We start from the raw sequence: 19,870 nt of genomic DNA on the forward strand, positions 1-19,870 counted from the left end.
TCTGTATAGTATGCTTAAGGTCTGATAGAACATATTTGAGTGCATTAATGTCCGATTTCAGTTCAGTAGCAACACTTGCTTAAAAGTGCTATTGTATTTAAAAGCCACTAGGCCTATACATGCAAAATTCTTAAGCCGTCATCAAAAATTATTCAATGCAGCACCTTTGAGGGCACAATGCACTGGAAGTACATGAAAACATTTCAGTCCACCTCCAAAAAAAGTTATGGATTATCACTTTCAATAATTTAAAGACTTGCCTCAAAACATAGTCCAAGAATAAAATCCTTGGGTGAAATTTTCAGTACGATGATAGCCAAGAAGTCTGTTACACTAGTTTCTGTATACGTAACTACTTGAAAATGGTTACTATTCTTTTCACTTTCATATAACCTACATAAAATAGCTTTTAGCATGACAGTATACTGCTTGAATGTAAACATCAAAATAACTCTGAAATAATTTTTAGAAAATATCTTTTATAAATGATTTTGTATAAATGAAACATCAACCTGTAATACTATTGTCACTTTCATGTTTAAAGTCCTTGGATATATTGGTCTTAAATTTCAATGGGTTGTAGAAAAATCTAAACTATCATCTTATGTAAGAAGTTCAAGTAGGTAGCTGTATCAAACAGGTTTCTTCAGTGCTGAAAAGAAAAAGAGGCACAAAGTTTTGTCTGTGGAGCCTTCTTCAGGTGTCAGGTGTTCCTGGACTTCCTCACATCTGGAAACGAGTCATCTTTCAAAAGTCAACACAGAAGACAGTACACAGAGATCCTTAACCAAGCCTCAGTTTTACTCATTTCTGGATTAAATTACACTCAACAGAAATCATCATGCAAAATATTTCAAAGGATTCCAACAAATGTGTGCTAATTATTTTGAATTGTGAAATACTGGGCTCCTACCACACAAATGAAATTCAAATTAGAGTTTCAGTACTTTTTTTAAAGCATACAGTCCTCAAGTTAGATAAGAAACTAATTTACCCATCACTTTATATGTCAATTCTGCAATACCAGTTCTGGGCTTTGGGAATCAGCCACTAAAGCTTTGAATAATTACATGGATTACTTTAAAGCTTTATTTAAAATTTTACTTTAGTGGACAAACTGTTCAGGCTTTATAATTCTTCTGAGCTCAATTTGTAGAATTTAGACTTTCATTCAAACATGACTTTTTCACCAATATAAATCGGCTTTTCTGAAAGATTAAAAAAAAACAAAATCCATGTGCTGCAACTGAAAAAACCTCCCTATAAAATTGTAAGCAACAACAAAGAAGCAACAGTGAAATCTACATTTTTCCAAATGAACTTCAACTGCTGTAGTTTCTGGAAATTAAAAATGTTTAATTATAACAATTGAACAGAATAATTCTTATTTAAAAAAAACTGTTTTGGAAAAGAAATACTACCCAGATTCATCAACAATCCAACTCAAATTTCTCTTGGTAAAGTGATTTTTCTTTATTGAATAAATATTCAGATAAATCAAATTTTGTCTGATGAACCTTTATTACCAGGCAATGTACATGTGCAAAAATGTATTCCCTCCTTATAGCAGGTCTTGCATTAGGATACTATCTGAGAATAATGGAGAAGTTCTCATTTTTCCTAAATAAATGCTACTGTAAGGAATGTGAAAATGTAAAATATAAGAATAATATTTCTAATACACAAGATGTGACTAGGTAGAGAATGTATAAACGTTTATTTCTAGTTGCCAGATATGATTTAAATAAATTTATGTGCCCTTTACTTTGGTAATGAACGGATAAGACATCTAGTTATTAGTCATCTACTGTACTTTAATAGATGTCAATAACCAACTGCTATACTTTTCAAACCAAGACAGTAAATGTAAGTATCCTAAACGGTTTCAGATTTAACAGTTCATTTAAGCAGAAACACATACCATTATTATAAAATGTATTTCCTCAAAGTCACAAAGCTTTGACTTTCCCAACCAATTGGGAATCACCTGTTTTTTGGGGTTTTTTTGAAAGAGAACTTTAAAACTTTTAGTGGCTATGAATCACATACTGCATGAGAACTGTAAATAGTACCCCATGCAGTAAGGGATACCTCCATCACTTGACATCACTGCAAGCATGAGGGTGCCCAGCCAGTCACAGGTGTCACTTTTATCAAAGTGACTATGAGTGTCCTGGCTGACTTAAATTGACCATATGCTGTCAGCATCATGGTTTGAGGAGCTGTGGTAACAGCTAATGATATGCCTTAGGCACAAAACATCAACATCCTATGGCCCCTGGCAGCAAAGGTTCATTTCTAACCCAAAGGGATAAATGAGGATATACCTTGTGAGAACAAAGACATCTATCATGCCCTTTACATGTGAGCTGAAATAAACATAAGACCTCAAGTAACTAATCATTTTTCTAAATATATTTTTCAAAACAGAGCTGGAAAGGCTCTACTTTGAAGTGATTTGAGGATAACCCTTTTCATGTATCAATATAAAACAATTACGGTAAAAGAAGGTACAATGATTTGTATTCCTAATGTAAAGTGCAGGTAGGGAAGCAGGCTCAGCTACACAAAGCATACAGTTAGGAAGGGCAAGAGTGAGTTCACTCTCCAGAACGACAGCATGCCCTGAAACCACACTGCAGATTCTGACATCCACTTGCAGTATCAGCGTGGGGACCTGGGAAAGACACAAAAGGTAGATCATGATTTTAATACAATCATGCAGTTCCCTTCTCTACAAATCCTGAAGTAATGTTTGTTTTAAAAAAATCCCCATCTGGCTTGCATAATCACCAGTCACTTTCTTCAGGTATAAGATAATTATATATATATATCTAATTTACCCAACATCAATGGATATATTAACCACTTTTAGCATTTTAACTTCAATATTATATTGCTTGAACATCTATAATGTTCCATACAAGAACATTATGAAAAACACTGAATATCGGTTTTGATAAATCAAACATTAGGAACAGTATAATAAGGGCAATGGAATTTTTCCCCATGCAATTAAGAGCCTTATTAGAGATACCATCATGATTCAGACTACAAAATAGTATGAACACACTATAGTTTATGAACAGAGTACTAAAGTTATTTGGTACTTATGTGTAATACAAAATAAACTTGATGTAATCTTAAAATATTTCATAACAATACTGTCTATGCAAGGATAGAAAATAATATGCAGCCCTTCCCCAATGCCTATAAAATTCAAGTACTCAGTACAGACTAATTTGTTTATTCAACTTTAAAGCATTGTTGCTTTTGCCATCTTACAATATTATGAAACAAATTATTCTGTCACAATTTTGAGGGCATTTTAAGAAAGTGTAAATACAAACTATTGAATTACCATGATATCCAAGCACACCAAGTCTAGTAAATAACCTGCAAACAGTTCCAACAGTTTCATTTTCCAAAAATAACACGTAACTCAGAACAAATATATCGTGATAATAAATAACCCTGACCCATAGTGTTAACCTTAGTTGTGAGAAAAAAAAAATTGTGAACCCTTTGGAATTCAGCTAAGTCATAAAAAATAATGAGTCTTATCTAACAAACAACACTTTACATTTTCATATCTTTATTGAACAAATAAATAAACAAATCAGGTAACTGATGGAAAAAGTATGTGAACCTCTTGGACAATGACATCTAGAAAAGAGGGTAATTGGAGTTCGGTATTCCAATCATTGAGTCAGGTGTTCACAAACGTTTTCTCACAACTGTGTCTGTATATGGGATTATCATCTCACTCTTGCCTATTACTACTTACCTTAAATCTTCAGGGTTACAGGTCTTCAAATGGGTTCTTAAATAAGGCACTTAGGTTTATATTGTAGAAATAAACTTGTACAAAGGAATGAGTGAGGTTAGCAGAAGGACAAATTAAACATTTAAAGCTTTCTTTTTATCTAGTATTAAAATAGCATAAATCATTACACCGTTATGAAATTAAAGATTATTAACAATATTTCAGTTTTCATTAATGCAAGTAATTCACATTCACATCTGTAGTTAGAAAAAAGGAATGCTAAAGTAATGAGTTTTGACTTGCACAATCTATTTAGTTTACTAAATTATATTACAGTCCACAGATGAAGTATACAACACCAATATCATCCAACTGCTTTAGCAAAGTACTACATATTTCTCTGTGCTTAGCACTGGTATATGAATGATACTATGAGGGGCTTCACATGAAACCTTGAAAAATATTTTTGTTAAATATGTTAATGTTAATATTGTATCCCCAAAATTAAGTGCTTCCATGTTGTTACAAGGCTGTAAAACAAGTGCTCTTTCAAAAGATTTAAAAACTATTTAGATGTTACTTAATGAAAATAATCCCAAACATTAATGCGAACCTACATTAATGTGAACATTAATGCGAAAAATGAGCTGAAACAAAATGCTTGCTCCAAATCAACAATCATACACTATCTAGCGGCTGTTCTAGAAACTAGAAGTATCAAAGTGATGGTCGCTTGACTCCATCATGTGGTTTAGCATTAGAACAGTTTAGAGTGCTACATGTCAATCGACGCAATTCAATGGGCGTTTACCCCCCTTTTTTTGCACATTTTGGAGTGAACGTGCCCAAGGCCTACGAACACCAAACTCTGGCCCTGAATGCAACCATATTAAAACAAAAGCCTCTGAACCTGCTTTGCAAAGTAAAGATAAAAATTGCTCTAACTGGCTGCTTACCGTTAATGTTGTCACAATAGTAAAAATGCTCATCATTCAGAGAGGGGCAGGCTGACACGAGATCTTGTAGTCCCACCTCAGTGATGAAGAGGCAACCAGAGAGGTTAAGATGCTCAAGCCGAGGGAGGCCTCCACGCAGAGAGAGCACTCTGAAAAAGCCAGAGACCACTGTGTTTATACAGCTAATCGTTAACCTTCATTTGATGAATCTCTATAATATTTGACATTTGTCCTGAAGATGTAAAATGCAATGATGCTCCATTTACAGATAGAGAGGAGCTGTAGAAAACAGCTTTTGAATTGCTTTCAAAAGCTACATGACTCCCACGTGGGAGACTCTTAATGCACCACACTCCCGAGTGTTTCTAGTGGCTGATCAGAACAGCTGGCCTTACACTGGCAATGCTCTGTACTGTCAGCTCTACTCAGCTTTCTTGAAAGACATTTTCAGAGCTGCTGAGGTTTTGTCTTTCCTTAAACTGTGAGATTTACAGGCCCAAAGTCTAAGCCAAAGATTTGCCACCCTCTCATTCCTCAGGGAGAGGAAGAGGACCCCACATGTTCTTGGCAGCTGCAATAGCCCCTAATAAATAACACTGCTGGGAATGTTCAAATTACAAAAAATTGAAATATGACTGAACTGTGTTTCAAATTATAAAGATAACTGCTTTACAGAATCCCCGACCTGTGACTAACTTGAGCAAATTCTAATAAATATAACTGAAAAATGAAGACAATAAAACTGGAGCTCACTGTTTTTATTTCATGTGGTTATAATGTCTTAACCCTACATTATAAGATAAGATCACTTTTTTGGCCATATACAGTTTCTTGCATTATGAAATATTCCTTAAAATAAGTGCATAACTAATCCCTGATTTTATACTCTGGATTAACTCCTACTCCTGATCAGCAAAGAGATTATAACTTCATAGAATGTAAATAAAAACAGAGCACAGAAAATTAAACAGAATGAGAAAACTGAAAATGAGAAAGAAAGGCAGAAAATTCCACCAATAATTTTAAAAGGATCCTTTTCACAGAATAATTTGTTGACTAACTTTTAGTAAACATCAGGGAAAGGCCCCCCAACAGCTTTAAACATCACATGATAACATTCATTTTATTCCGAACACTACAAATAATAGAAAAAGTGGATAGTTTTTTTTTTTGTTGCCAACAGAATTGCCTTTTAACATTTTCAATAACCATTTATCCAATTTGCTGTTGCCCAGAGCCTGTCCCAGGGAGTACTGGGCACAAGGCCCAACACCAGAATCCAATGATTTATCCATAATTCAGTGATTCAAACATAAATTAAAATTTGTCCTTAAAGTGCAAAACTGTAGTAGCGAAGGATCTACTAAATTTGCAATGTGTCGCACAAACATTTTGCTGGCAATGTTAAGTACCATATTACCCTCAATGTCAAAAGATTAGCAAAATGCTTATTTTAGTTTCTGCCTTTATATAATCGGATGATAACATTCTAAAAGGCATTTCGACTTTAAACTGAGCTAGAAATATGGACCATAACTATAAATTATACCGTAACTATAAACTCCATAAACTATAGTGAAATCTTTGACAGCCTTCCAACTGAAAAAATGGGTAAGAAATGAGAAAAAGGGTAACATTTTGCACCGGGATCTTGACAAAGAGTTCCCAGCAGCACCGTTACATGCTGTATTCTGTTGTTCTTGTACTGGTGAAATCCAGAAAAAAAAATCATAAACTCACTGCAGGGGCACATCACTTAGGAATCCCAAAGGATTAAACAAATAGCAGCTGTAAGGTCTCATGTCTCTGACAGCCAAAAAAACAAGCAACAGTGACACTGCTTAAAGGCAGTGCAGAAAGTAAGTGAAACATTTGAATTAGTAGGGGCTGTTAATGCTGCCAACATACCATTAAAGAATATAGACTATGTAAAACCATGTTAATAATTAGAGAAAAACATGGCAGATGGTGGTATTTTTACATTGTGCAAAGAAAAGATGCACAAAATACACAGAGATAATTGCAATAGGTCTTCAGTCTATTAAATTGACACTGGAGGAATCTGATGCAGTTATAGACAAGATAATGGATACCCATAAAAATATGTTCACCATATATTATTCATACGTGGTTTCTGGAAAAATATAGATGTTAGATTTTCTCTATGTAGCTCAACTCTAATCTGTATGGTAGAACTATGAATTATAGTTTTGACTTCAGCCACACTACATAGAATGCAGTTTACCTTTCTTGCAAATCCCCATCTTTAGCTAGAGATGTCTGATGCAAACATTTCTTCAAAGTTTATAATCTGGTGTCAGCGCACAAATAGTGTCTGGCACTGTCCTGTACAAAAACTATGATACCAGGAGCTGACAATGATTCAGTGGCAATGGTGTAGCGTCACAGCATTCTGAATCAGCGATTACTAGGTTGTATAAGTGGTTTCATGCAGTTACCTACTTTACCAAAATGGGACACTACAAGTGCACTAGGCACAGTCTTTGCTTAAGATAAATTATCTTTAAGAACAGATTAAGAGGAACAACTGGTATCTGTGACTGAGGATACAGCTTCTCACATGGTGTGAATGGCAGAAATAAAACTTCTTCCAAAGTATATTCTAAGATCGACAATCTCATAAATTCATTAAAGGGCATAACATTACAAGGACTTTCAGATGCAAAGTACAAAATGCAAGCTATACTACTGTTCAGCTGAAGACAAAGTGTTTTAAAGAGCCAGTTGTCTGCTTTATTAAATCCATTTGCATCTTGTGATCAAGACAACCACAACCCTTTCATTTTTATTCAGCACTACTAAAAGTTACTTAGATCTGAAATGGACTATTTCTCAATATAGGTCCCTATTATAAGAAACTTTACTGGCATAGGCACTTTACCTAAAATAAGCAAAATGAAAGTTACTTGAAGGTAAAGAATTTCCCTTTTCATAAATGTCACATTTCAAAAGATAGAGTTTGTAGTAGAAGCACTGTTAAAATACTCATCACTTACTTTTATTCCCAACATTTTAAAGATTGAAAGTATAGGTTAATGAGTGTGGCTCATCTAGCTCATTTAGGTTTAAGATCTCTAGTTTTCATGTACATCTAGGAAAACAAATTTGCATGTAATTTAAAAAGATTGAGATGAAATATTTAAATCCTCACACAACCATTTGCTTTTTCATATTCTACCGTTTCCTTGCTTGTTCACCTGTTTCAACAGAGTTCACACTTTACCTTAAGCCAAGGTCTGTGACCTGATAGCATCCTGACAGACTGAGAAATCTCAGTCTTCGACAAGCCTCAAGCTGATCAGTCCTTTTTTCACTCCCAGAGCAAATCAAGTCCTTATCCTCCGTCTGTCTAGTCCTTAACAGTGCAGAGGGTTCTGGGAATGTCCCAGTAGTCCTTAGAGCTATTTCATTGCAGCAGAAGGAGTGACCGCAATGAGCCTCAGAAGAAGAGGAAGTATACTGCTGCCAATAGGCACTAGTCCTTAAGCCATACTTGCTTCTTCTGCAGCAACAAGAGATGTTTGATGGCTGACTCTCCACAAAACCAAGTCCATCACTGCTTTTTTGCTTCCATTCTGCTGCATCTTCAATATCAACCAAATCCACAGGATCTAACACCCAGACATGGGACGGAGTGCTTGCTTGTTCTCCAGTTTTTCTCTTGAAAATTAGAGCTTGACGACCACAGGACTGGAGACTACAGTCATCGCTGCCCCGCACACTAACCAACTGTTGTTCCTGTAAAGTCTTTATACACTTGTTTTGACAATTTTTGTGAAGTCTTTCTTTCTCCTTTAGTGAAGTAAGGTCTCCAAGAGCCAGAGAGAGCTTCTTCAAAGTCATGTCAGTAATCTTCTCACAGCCAGAAAGGTCAAGATGTTCAAGTGTCTGGCAGCTCCCAAGAAATGACCAGCTACAGACACAAAAGGGTAAAGGAAGAAAGATGTTGGATAAAGCCCTAATGTGTTGAAAATATCAATAATAGCAATGGATTAAAATTTCACTTTTCATTAGTTATGAAATATAAGTTTAAGAATAAGTAAAAGGTTTATTACATGCTGAAAAGAGTAGGAAAAACATGTTTCAGCTGTGAAGCCTTCTTTGGTTGTCAACGGGTGTATAAACCTTTATTTGTTCCTTTGCAGCCTACGCATACTGACACAGCTACCTACTTGAACTAATTAAAATTCTCAATCAAATATAAAGACATTTATGCTCAAACCTTTCTGAAACAGATCTCAAAAACAAAACAAAATTATTGGTCTCCAAATCAAATTTTATTACCTTTTCTAATTTTGTAAAAAAAAAACTATCAAAAAGCAAAAGATGCAACTGTTGTGCAAACCAGGAGTAAAAAAAGATGATACACAATAATTAGGATCTGTGGGATAATCCCCAGGGTTTTGTGATTACCTTTCAAAAAACAAACAGGATTACCTGTCAAAAGCTGAGTCAGTGATGTCCGTCTGGGTGAGATCCAAGTGTGTTAAGTTGGGACACAGACTGAGCATTTGTCTTACCTGTGAAAGTATGATGGAGAAAAAATAGATTTCAATATTTAATTGCGATGGAAATGACATCCATCAAAATAATTTCTTATTTCATACCATTTTGCTGGAGACAGTCGAACTGTAAGCCAAAACGAGAGACTTCACAGATGGTCCGACAACTGGAAGCAGATGCTGAACCATTCCATACAGTAAGCTCTTCTCTTTCTGCATTACATTAACAGCTGGGGAGTTTTCCCAACCTTCCTCTACAAAAGAATCAGATCACAATTTAGCAGGAGAAAAAGTTAAACATTCTGAACCAACATCCCCTAATTATTTCAGGAATACACCACAACATACAATAAGAAATTACTACCAACCAGATTCATCGATATCTGCATCTTCATCCCATTCCTGGTATGCTTTATTTTCATCTTCCCTGCTCTTTCTCCACTCATCATCTGGCTCCTGATCCAGGTCTCCTGGAGGTCCTCTGTTAAAATTACCTGAGCAGGGGAAAAGGTTTTAGGATAGGTCAGAACAAACACATTACACACTCTTATAAGACTCAACTATATTAAGCCCTGTATTTGGAAAGAATCATTAGAATGTCAGAATTCCAGAAGCATTGGCACCATTTGAAACAATGATGTTCACCAATTGATAATATTAATGAATATACAATAACTGCAGACATAGGTATGGGTCTCCATTCCCAAATGAGCAATTATAATTGTATGAACTCTGATAAAACAGAGATCAGAACAATTTAAAAAGGCTTTAGGCTTTTTGAGTGGAGTTTAGTTCAATATAAACAATATTAATGTTACAGATGTATGGCATTAATACCTTGCATATAGCAATACAGAATAGTATTTTCATAAGCCCACAGACAACAGTTTCATTTACGAAAAGTAATATACACTGATGCTCCATTAATCCCATAAAAACATTACATAACATCTGGTACAACATTAAGAACTCCTGTTTGCTGCTTTAAATTTTTACATCTACATAATTACACTGAGATCACTGGAACTTTCTATACAAAGTTCTAAAAAAGGCAACAAAGGTACTAAAGGCATGACATCAAAACTTCATTTTCACACCCTTCAGTTGTCTGCAACATCAAACTATTCTGACTAATCTAAATGCAAATGCTCAACTTTATGGGTAAAATTGTTAATTAAACCCGAGCTTGCGTGTTAAAGCATGATTAGCAAAATGTAATCCGAGAACTAGCTATTCCTCACCTCTAGCCCAGTCCACTGGATACAGGTGTTTCCAGAGTGATCCAGTTTTAACCACCTGTGACCAAGATGAGCAGACTCGACTGCAGCGGCACAGATCCTCCGGACTGAGATGCCTGAAGACCTTCAAAAGGACCTCAGGTGGAAGGTGGGAAATACTGATTGAACTTGTATTCTTTTCAAAACCTGTAAGTAAAATATAAAGAAAAAAAGACACTACTTTATATTGCCTATTTTCCCAGTAAATGAAATCACACAAAGAAACATGCATGGATGTTTACAAACACTTTTAGTAAGTCATGGTTGCTTCCAAAGTTATTTACCCAATACCCATTTATAAGAGATATACAAGGTGTGACAGCCTAAATATCTGATATTTTACAAATCTGTTGCATCATAATGCCACAGCACAAATTACTTGTGAATGTAATGGATTACATTTTAAAACCAAGCAAGTACACTATGCGATTTATTTTAATACTTATGACTGTATACTCTTATCTTAACATTGACTATTTCAACACTTACTTCTAGTCTATAAACTAGTTTTCTCAGTTCATGTTCCTTTAGATTAGTGGAAAAATCACTTATGTATTATGTATATTTAATTTGACAAAAAACTGCTTTTAAAATGTATTAGCAGCCAGAAATCGTGCATCTTTGCATATCTTCTTTTTCTATTCTTCATTGCCACGTTCCAAATTTCATTTTTATTCATTTTCAAATTTAAATTAGGTTACATGACTCATTCCTAATGCCATGGATGTTACAATTAATAGTGAAAGTGAAATTTAATTGAAGTGTGTTCAGAAATTCATGATGCAAATTCTTATCATTCCAGATCTTAATGTGATGAGATAAAAATACACAGAAAAAGACTGCAATGGTATTTATATGTTGATCTGGAACCTTATTAAGTGAAGACTTCATACTATCCCCATCAGTCATACTGACATCTGAGAAAATTATGTTCTCATTGCTCTTTTACCAAGGTTCACATCTCTAGCAAACTAAAGTACAACATCATTTTTATAATATCCTTTAATCCCGGACCTTGTAAGTAACTGATGTAAAACTTCTTCACTCTGTAGATAAATACGATAAACCCTGTCTGGACAGGAACTCCCAAGAGCACGGACTGGCAATCCACTAGGTCAAATTTGTCTGTGAATGACTGGCATACTGTATAGTAACATTCAATATAAAGTAGTACTATTGCACTACTGATGTATTGTGAAACACCAGAATATACCTGTGTGATTTATGTTTTTGTGGTAAAAACAGCAGTAAGAGGAAGTGAGATTAAAAAAAAAAAGTCATAATTTGCAAACAGAGCCTCCGATGTCAAAAAAATAAAGTGTATTAAGTGCATGGGTAGAACATATTTTGCAACATACAGTTAACTGTCATTAGAACTTCCAACTTCCCTTCAAATTTTAGGAATGCTATTAAAAACTTAACAGAATGAGAAATGATGCACATACCAGTCCTGATTGCTGAGAAGTTTAAAAATATAGATCATTTGAACACAATGTTACTAAATACCAGTTTAGTCACAGTGGTCCAAAACTGCTCTAAATTACTCACCCTCATCCACCTTTTCATGCACAGAGTATTTGAAGGCTTTATGCAGTTCTGCCTGGTTCCATAGGCTCAGCCCCTTCAAAACCTCCATTGTATCCCAGCACCTTTGTGAGTAATGCTGTGCTATCACCTTTTTCCTAATGTCCTTCAGTTCCTCATAGGTGAAGTACTCCATTAGCATCGGCTGGAACACCTTGAATGTGCATTTTAAAGCATTATATCACAAGTTGCCACGAAGCTTTACATCTTTATTACAGGATTATTAATAGTTCTATAAACCTTCTGGGTTATTTATTAATGTTGTACTGTTATCCTGTAGGTTATATACTCTTCAGCAGAATTAAATTTTGAGGTCTTAAAAAAGTAATTTTAATGACTAAAAGTAATGAGATTGTAAGCCAAGTACACAAAACGTTATTATTTTCCTTCTTCTGTAATGGCAATCAAACCATAGCACTGAAAATGGCAGCTTTGACAGTGGAACATATCTGCAGAGACATAATAATTTAAGGGAAAAAAAGCACTGTATATTGGCACCTACCTCCTCCTCTTCTTTCATATGAGGAAGGAAATCCTGTGTAAAAGCCTCCAGTCTTTCTTTCAGCTGTTGTGCATAGTTCAGCTGTTCATATTCATTCTAAACCCAAAATAAGATGCACACTGTAAGCTTTCAATCTAAAAAATATGTATTCTAAATGTTCACAGTATTAACAGAAGTGTAGTAAAATAAATGTTAAATGCCACTATCAGCAAACTTGCTACACCAAGTCCTTGGACAAATAATTTCTTATTATTAACATTTACACTTGTCCAACACAACATTCAAGAGCCTAGTACATCTAATAAAAGGTTATCCAATTTAAAATTGTAATTGTCACCTAAACTCTGTCATGGTACTTATATATTACATAATGATAGACAAACACTTCAGTACCACCTGGAGCAAGGAGTAAAGTATTTTTAATGGACCACTTATAAAATGTTCCTCTTGTGCCCGACTGTAAACCTTCTGGATACCGTCCATACACACAAAGCAATGCAGATTTCCTCATTCTTTCTCGGCAGAAGTCTTACCAACTTTCCTGTTGGCAAATTCTAGAGGAACACAACAGATGGTGCAACAGTAGACTTCTCTACTTCTCTAGACTTTCAGTATTAGGTGTGGTATGAAATGCAGACTCATGCTGAGGAACCAGAACTCATCGCCTAGATGGTCATTAAATCACATCACTTTAGACCACCTATACTTTTCCTTAATCCCACTGTGTTAAGAACAGGATTCAGAAACTGCAGTGTGAGATGCTGCTACTTAAGGTATTTTCTAAATATTCCAATATATCATATGTAGAATGTAACAGTATGACGTTACTACAGATTTCCTAAGCAGTGGTAAACAGAATTCATAAATTTGCTTCCATTACATTTTCTTCTTAATCATGATCCAACACATATCTTTCCCTTGACATATGGTGAGTTTTCTCGTAACCTAATATTGTACTGTAAATATTTTCACTTTTCCCAGAATGGGAACCAAACAAAGGACTCCACTTCCATTTAGAAGAAATCAACAAAAACTGAATTAAAAAAAAAAACTTACAAAAGCTAAAAAGAACATTTTATTAAAATTTCCCAGGTATATTTCACCCTGTACTATGCCTTATACATGTTTTTGCTAATGGGTTTATGATGACATTTTTGGTGGACTGATGAAATATTTTACAGTAAAACCTTTCATCTTACAGTTTTTTGGAATGGAGACAAGACCTAGGAAATTTAAGAAGTGGCTGTTCTTTTACTTTACTCTAACAAATACAGCTCTTGTTATTAACCATTTTTTTCTATCTTGGACCTTTAAAACAGCACATCTAAGATATGACTGAACAATACCACGTAATCTTAACCACTGTCAAACATTTACACAGTCCCATTACCAGTAAGAAATTAAACTTAACTCCATATAAAACCATTTCATAGCCGAAATTGTTAAAACAGCTATATCAAACAGGTCAGGTGATAAAGTAGCAGAGGGCAGATTATAAGTGTTGAAACCCAGCCCAGGGCACACACTCCTACAGTAAAACATCCACTTAATAAAACTACACATTAGCTGGGAACTCATGCAACCATGTATGGCCAGCAGCCATATCACCCTGCAACTCACAACTGGTAGTCCACTGAAGCTAAGCAGGTGTGAGCCTGGTCAGTACCTAGATGGGAGACGACCTGGAAAAAACTAAGGTTGCTGCTGGAAGCTGTGTTAGTGGGGCCAGCAGGGGGCGCTCACCCTGCGGTCTGTGTGGGTCCTAATGCCCCAGTATAGTGATGGGGACACTATACTGTAAACAGGTGCCGTCCTTCGGATGAGATATAAAAACCAAGGTCCTGACTCTCTATGGTCATTAAAAATCCCAGGGTGTTTCTCGAAAAGAGTAGGAAAATCCTGGCCAAATTTCCCATTGGCCCTTACCAATCATGGCCTCCTTATAATCCCCATCTATGAATTGGCTTCATTAGTCTGCTCTCCTCCCCACTAATATCTGATGTGTGGTGAGCGTTCTGGTGCACTATGGCTGCCGTCGCATCATCCAGGTGGGGCTGCACATTGGTGGTAGTGGAGGGGAGTCTCCATTACCTGTAAAGTGCTTTGAGTGGAGTGTCCAGAAAAACGCTATATAAGTGTAATCAATTATTATTATTAATGTTTCTCGAGATTCATAAGTATGGAATGGACACGATCTTAAGAGAGGAACCAGGGGAAATTGATACCAGGGACAACAAGGTATCATTTTCATATATTTTTTTAGATTAGAGCAACACTAAAACTTCTTGTAGGATTAATTTAAAATATAAGAAAGGAATTCAAATCACACTACATAGACACCAAAAATCGAATTTAGAAAGTGCTAGGTTCCATAGGCAGTTATTGAAAAGTATATTGAAACATATACAGTAAATACATGTGTTGCCCAGTGCAAACTATCCTCACTTCTAAAAGAGGCACAGTAAACTGGAGAGATCACATTCCACTATAAATACAAAGAATACTTTGTCTTAATGGAGTGATTAAATGCACTGAAACATCTCTTTGCATTCACTTTATAAATTATTTCTCCGATAATTTTCCTGTTTTTTTAGTAAATTTAGGGCCTATCAACATAATCTCACTTTTTTAGATTTTTATGTAATCCTAACTGAACTGCTTTACCAATATATTTTTCTAATCTTACAGTAGAGACTATTTGAAGATTATTATTTTGCTAATAGAATGATAGTGTTACTTAAAGACGTTGTTTATGGCATTGTTTAGGCAAGTTGAATTCTTTCATATATACACTATGGTTCTCTAATATCTGATTCCATTAAACGTGTATGGTGTATTTTGTTACATAACCTTTTATAACAAAGTCAAATCGCATTTGTATATATTCTACATATTATAATAATGACAGTTTTTTAATAAATATTAAAAAGATCTTACATTTCTTGTAATGACCTGATTGTTGTTATTAACATTTACTACAATAATGTAAATGGTGGTTTTTATTAACAATGACCATATTTAATGAAATCATGTATGTAAAAGCATTATTTTATACATTTATATAGCAAAGAAATCATGCCTTTTGTATAGATATACATGTATAAAATTGTCTCTTCCTGTTTATAAACCAAAAAATAAAAAAGCACCACTGAGAAAAGCACTCTGAGATAATGTTCTTGTTACTGCGAAGAGTAACGTATACTATTCCACAGTTCTAGACTAATGTTTAAGTACTCATGTTCCTTGTTCACGGAGAAGGAGTGGAAAAACACACAAACGCACTATCACTTTGCCTCATCTACTGCCTAAGCCAACATGGGGTTTAGTACAACTCTTTGTAAATATTGATCTCAAATTACAGAAACAATTATTTACCTTAACATTTCTGAGCCCCTTCTCAAAGAGACAGAGCATCTCTGATAGCTTGTTGTCTGAATGCACATTATAGACAGTTTGGCTCCGCTGCTGGAGTAATCCAATGATGTATTCATTCTCAATTTGCTCATGCATTTTAAATTCCTTGAAGGTAGCACATAGTGACTGGAGAAAAGAGCGGAAGTCGTTGTTGTTGGAGAAGTTGGTCTTCGACAGCTGAAAAAGAACAGTGAAAGGGATTATTAGCCCTAATATGTATAAATAATGAAATGCACACCCAATCCTAATTGCTAAATACCCGCCAAGAGGAAAGCTGTATTGCATGTCACAAGATAATCTAAGGGTTTAACATTCTGGGCTGCTAAAATGTTAGTTCTTAAAGAGCTTATTTACATATAAAGCAAAATGTTTAATACTTTTACAGTATAAACCATGGTTTAGTACTGCAGCCACAGCACCGATCCCCTCTGCCCTCATTTATGGCCAAGACCCCAGGGTATTTAAACTTCTCCACTTGGGGCAGCTGTTAGCCCCCTCACCTGGAGAGAGCAAGTCAAGCCCTCCCAGGAGAAAACCCATGACCTCAAATTTGTGGAGTTGCTGTCCCACTTTCCAGCGTGTACTGGAGATCACAGTCAGATGAGGCAAAGAGGACAACATCAGCAAACAGCAGAAAAGGTTTATCATTCAAGATCTGCTGATATTCCAAGAACCAACAAAAAAAACAAAACAAGAGGACACAATGTACATTACATTTGTTTCCTAGAGTAGCCCAGATCGCAGGAAAGATGTGTAGTTTCCATAACAATCTGACCTTGTAGTCTCAAATTCAAGTGTGAAAAGGGGTGGAAGGTGTGGTTTGCTAAACAGTAGTGGAAACAGACAACTTGTCTTAGGCTTTCTGTACTGTGGTATAATGCCCACGTCACAGAAGTCAGACCACAAACAGCTTTACCCAGGATATCGCATTTTAATGAATCACCGATTTCATTATTAGGGTCAAATGCGAACGGTATTTTAATGAAACAATCTCGGTGAAGTACTTTGCTCAAGGATACAACAGTAGCGTCTCACTGTGAGTTTTAACACACTACACACACCCCTCCCCCGAGTCCAAAGACCTAACGACTTAATGGTAGCACTTAATGCATTAAATACATTAAGTAGAAAAATAATAGAAACACTTTCAAATGACTACAAATAATGTTAAAAACAGCTTATGAAAGTGTGAGGTGCGTACTCCACTAAAAACTAGCACAAAATGTTTTCACAATAATACTTCCCTCCGTTTGGACAGCTTTTAACAATAATGTTACAAAGTATACAGTTGTATATGAATAACCTTACTCGGTGCTTGCGGTCTTTCTGCACCCAAGTTTTAACAACGAGGCAAATTGAAAAATGTTAAATTTGAGGAGTTAACACACAGCTGTTAAGACATATTACACCTCAGGTCCTCTGATCAAGAGGCCAGTTACACAGTATAAAAAAAAACTTTTGTTCATAAACATTAAGAAACAAAAACAGTGTTTAATTTTGTTGCAATGGTATAGGTTCAAAACAAACCCCAGAATTTCCTAATGCGTAGCAGAGAAGTGAACAAACACTCCCTTGTCTGAGGTAGCTTCGCCTGTCACGTATGTCTTTTTTAAAACCACCAGCAGAGCTACAGAAAGAAAAGGCGATCTCACCTTGTCGCAATACAAACCCACCAGCTGCTTCATCCGCCAGTGTGGGCCTGTAAAGACATCTACCTCTTCTGGGAAAGGAGACATTTTCACTCCATGGAAACAGCGGAACCAGAGAACTGCGCTTTGAGTCCAGCGGACCTTAGACAGGTGAGGCAGCGCGGGAAGGAACCATGCTGGTTCCCCTCTCACGTGATGAGGGTGAGACTGAGCCTACGTGACCTGCTGTGCGTACTGGAGAAAGAGCGACTGCCAGCGTGCTAATTTATGGTCAACACTAACGGTGACTCATTCGGCGAGTACGTAAAACAGTACTCAAGCAGAATGCTGACATTCCACTGCTATAAGCCTAGATGCTAATCAGCGCCAACCAGTGCTGGTAATGATTTGTTCATAGTCATAAATTACAAGTGATTAGAACTTACGCTTTGTAACAAAATCAAACAGAAACCTGACTGCTGCCAATTGTAAATATATATTAATTTTGTTATGTGTTTTTATGTAATTAATTTGTTTGAAAGCTATTTTGGGAAATAGGATTACTATTTAGGATAGAGATAGGATAACTAAGCAAATAAGCATTATTGCAGGGATTATATACGTTTGCACAAAAATCTAACATTTGTATATAAAGTTGCAGTACAGTACTTTTGTTTCCATACCTCACATCCTATTTCAGTTCGAAATGTGTTCCTGGACTCCTGAGAACAGAAGGCACCACTTTTCAAAAAGTGGGATGTGGGAGTCTGGATCAAGGAACTTTGATGTGGTTTAATTTTTAGCTTTTTATCTAACTGAAGGCATTTTGTTCCAATATTGAGGGCAATGTTCCTTTTTTACAAATTTGCTCCCATTTGGCATTCCACAAAGCTCTGGTCTTGGTCCACTTCTTTTTAATGTGTAACCAGTGGATTGAACTTTTCATAGGTGTGGCATCAGCAAATTATTAGTGCATTTATAACATCAAAGCTGGATTTCTGCAGCTCTTTACTCTTTGCTCAACTCTTTGTTGGTTCCCCCAACACTCTTCTCAAAAAGTTGCAGTGGGTCCAAAACTCTGCAGCTAGACTACGAACTCACACCAGACCCTGGCATCATATCACTCCTACACTTAAATCTCTACATTGGTTGCCTTTTAAGTCATGTATGCAATACAAGATCTTGTTACTTTTAAGGTTTTTTAAAATCTTGCTCCATCGTTCCACACCATCATGAGCTCTTTTATGTCATCATTCTATCTGTATGAACCTGGATGTTCTCGTTTGTGTTCTGGTGTTTTTTTATTTTACATTTTGTTGTACTTTTTTGTCTTTTTCTTTATCACTATGTACCATATCCTTGGCTTTGGAAAGGTGCTTTATAAATAAAATGATTATTATTAAGGATGGTAACCAACTTTATGCTCACAGGACACCTCATATTAATCCCACACTATCTGTCTCGTCACACTGCTTATAAAAACATTTTACATCTGAACTCTGACAAGACCAAACATTAACTGCTTGTCTCTCCTTATTAACTCAATACATTTGACTACTCATCATCCTAGATGGAGTCCAACTCATTGATTCAACTACTTCAGATGAGACATAAAACCGAGGTCCTGACTCTCTATGGTCATTAAAAATCCCAGGGTGTTTCTCAAAAAGAGTAGGGGTGCAACCTGGATTCGGCATCCTGGCCAAATTTCCCATTGGCCCTGACCAATTATGGCCTCCTAATAATCCCCATTTATGAATTGGATTCATTACTCTGCTCTCCTCCCCACTGATAGCTGATGTGTGGTGAGCGTACTTGTGCACTATGGCTGCTGTCGCATCATCCAGGTGGATGCTGCACATTGGTGGTGGTGGAGGGGAGTCCCCATTACCTGTAAAACACTTTGAGTGCAGTGTCCAGAAAAGCGCTATATAAGTGTAAGCAATTATTATTATTACTCGGGTGGCTAATCTTCTGTTCATTTTTGACACAAGTCTTACAATTCAAAGTGAAAGTTATAATAATGTTTTTTTATTTTATTTTCATGACTTAACCGGCTTGAGTATTGTATTACAGTGCTTGGTTGTCTATCCAAACATGGCCTTCACTATGTTCAGACCTCAGATGGGTAGATTTCATCCAAAACTAAAACGCATCAACATACTGTAGTGTATATCACCCATTTTAGCTTATTTGCACTTGAACTGCTGTAAATTAAAA

General features: G+C 35.8%; 1 protein-coding gene across 2 annotated transcripts; it reads right to left on the reverse strand.

The window, feature by feature from the left end:
• Positions 1 to 780: 780 nt before the first annotated feature.
• fbxl5 (F-box and leucine-rich repeat protein 5) lies at positions 781 to 17,890 on the reverse strand. Of its 2 annotated transcripts, XM_006629588.3 has the most exons (11): positions 17,675 to 17,889; positions 15,984 to 16,199; positions 12,609 to 12,704; positions 12,071 to 12,260; positions 10,487 to 10,669; positions 9,614 to 9,739; positions 9,351 to 9,499; positions 9,181 to 9,263; positions 7,967 to 8,656; positions 4,723 to 4,871; positions 781 to 2,677 (listed from the first exon to the last, which is right to left on the reverse strand). In XM_006629588.3, exons 1-11 carry the CDS (start codon positions 17,756 to 17,758, stop codon positions 2,601 to 2,603), a joined length of 2,043 nt encoding a protein of 680 aa, XP_006629651.1. In that variant the 5' UTR covers positions 17,759 to 17,889; the 3' UTR covers positions 781 to 2,600. The 2 variants fall into 2 exon arrangements, with proteins under 2 accessions (XP_006629651.1, XP_069046537.1); XM_069190436.1 differs by lacking the exon at positions 7,967 to 8,656 and having other exon boundaries at positions 17,675 to 17,890.
• Positions 17,891 to 19,870: the final 1,980 nt, after the last annotated feature.

The sequence above is a fragment of the Lepisosteus oculatus genome, chromosome 1 (genome assembly GCF_040954835.1).
Source record: "Lepisosteus oculatus isolate fLepOcu1 chromosome 1, fLepOcu1.hap2, whole genome shotgun sequence".
In the NCBI taxonomy this organism is placed as follows: Eukaryota; Metazoa; Chordata; class Actinopteri; order Semionotiformes; family Lepisosteidae; genus Lepisosteus; species Lepisosteus oculatus.

Bases quoted from the DNA above. Each gene is read 5' to 3' on its own strand.
- fbxl5 (XM_006629588.3), bottom strand. From the start codon at position 17,758: ATGTCTCCTTTCCCAGAAGAGGTAGATGTCTTTACAGGCCCACACTGG. The intron at 12,261-12,608 runs GTAGGTGCCAAT...TGCACATTCAAG, and splicing joins ATATGAAAGAAGAGGAGGAG to GTGTTCCAGCCGATGCTAAT. The intron at 9,740-10,486 runs GTGAGGAATAGC...TCCCCTGCTCAG, and splicing joins TCCAGTGGACTGGGCTAGAG to GTAATTTTAACAGAGGACCT.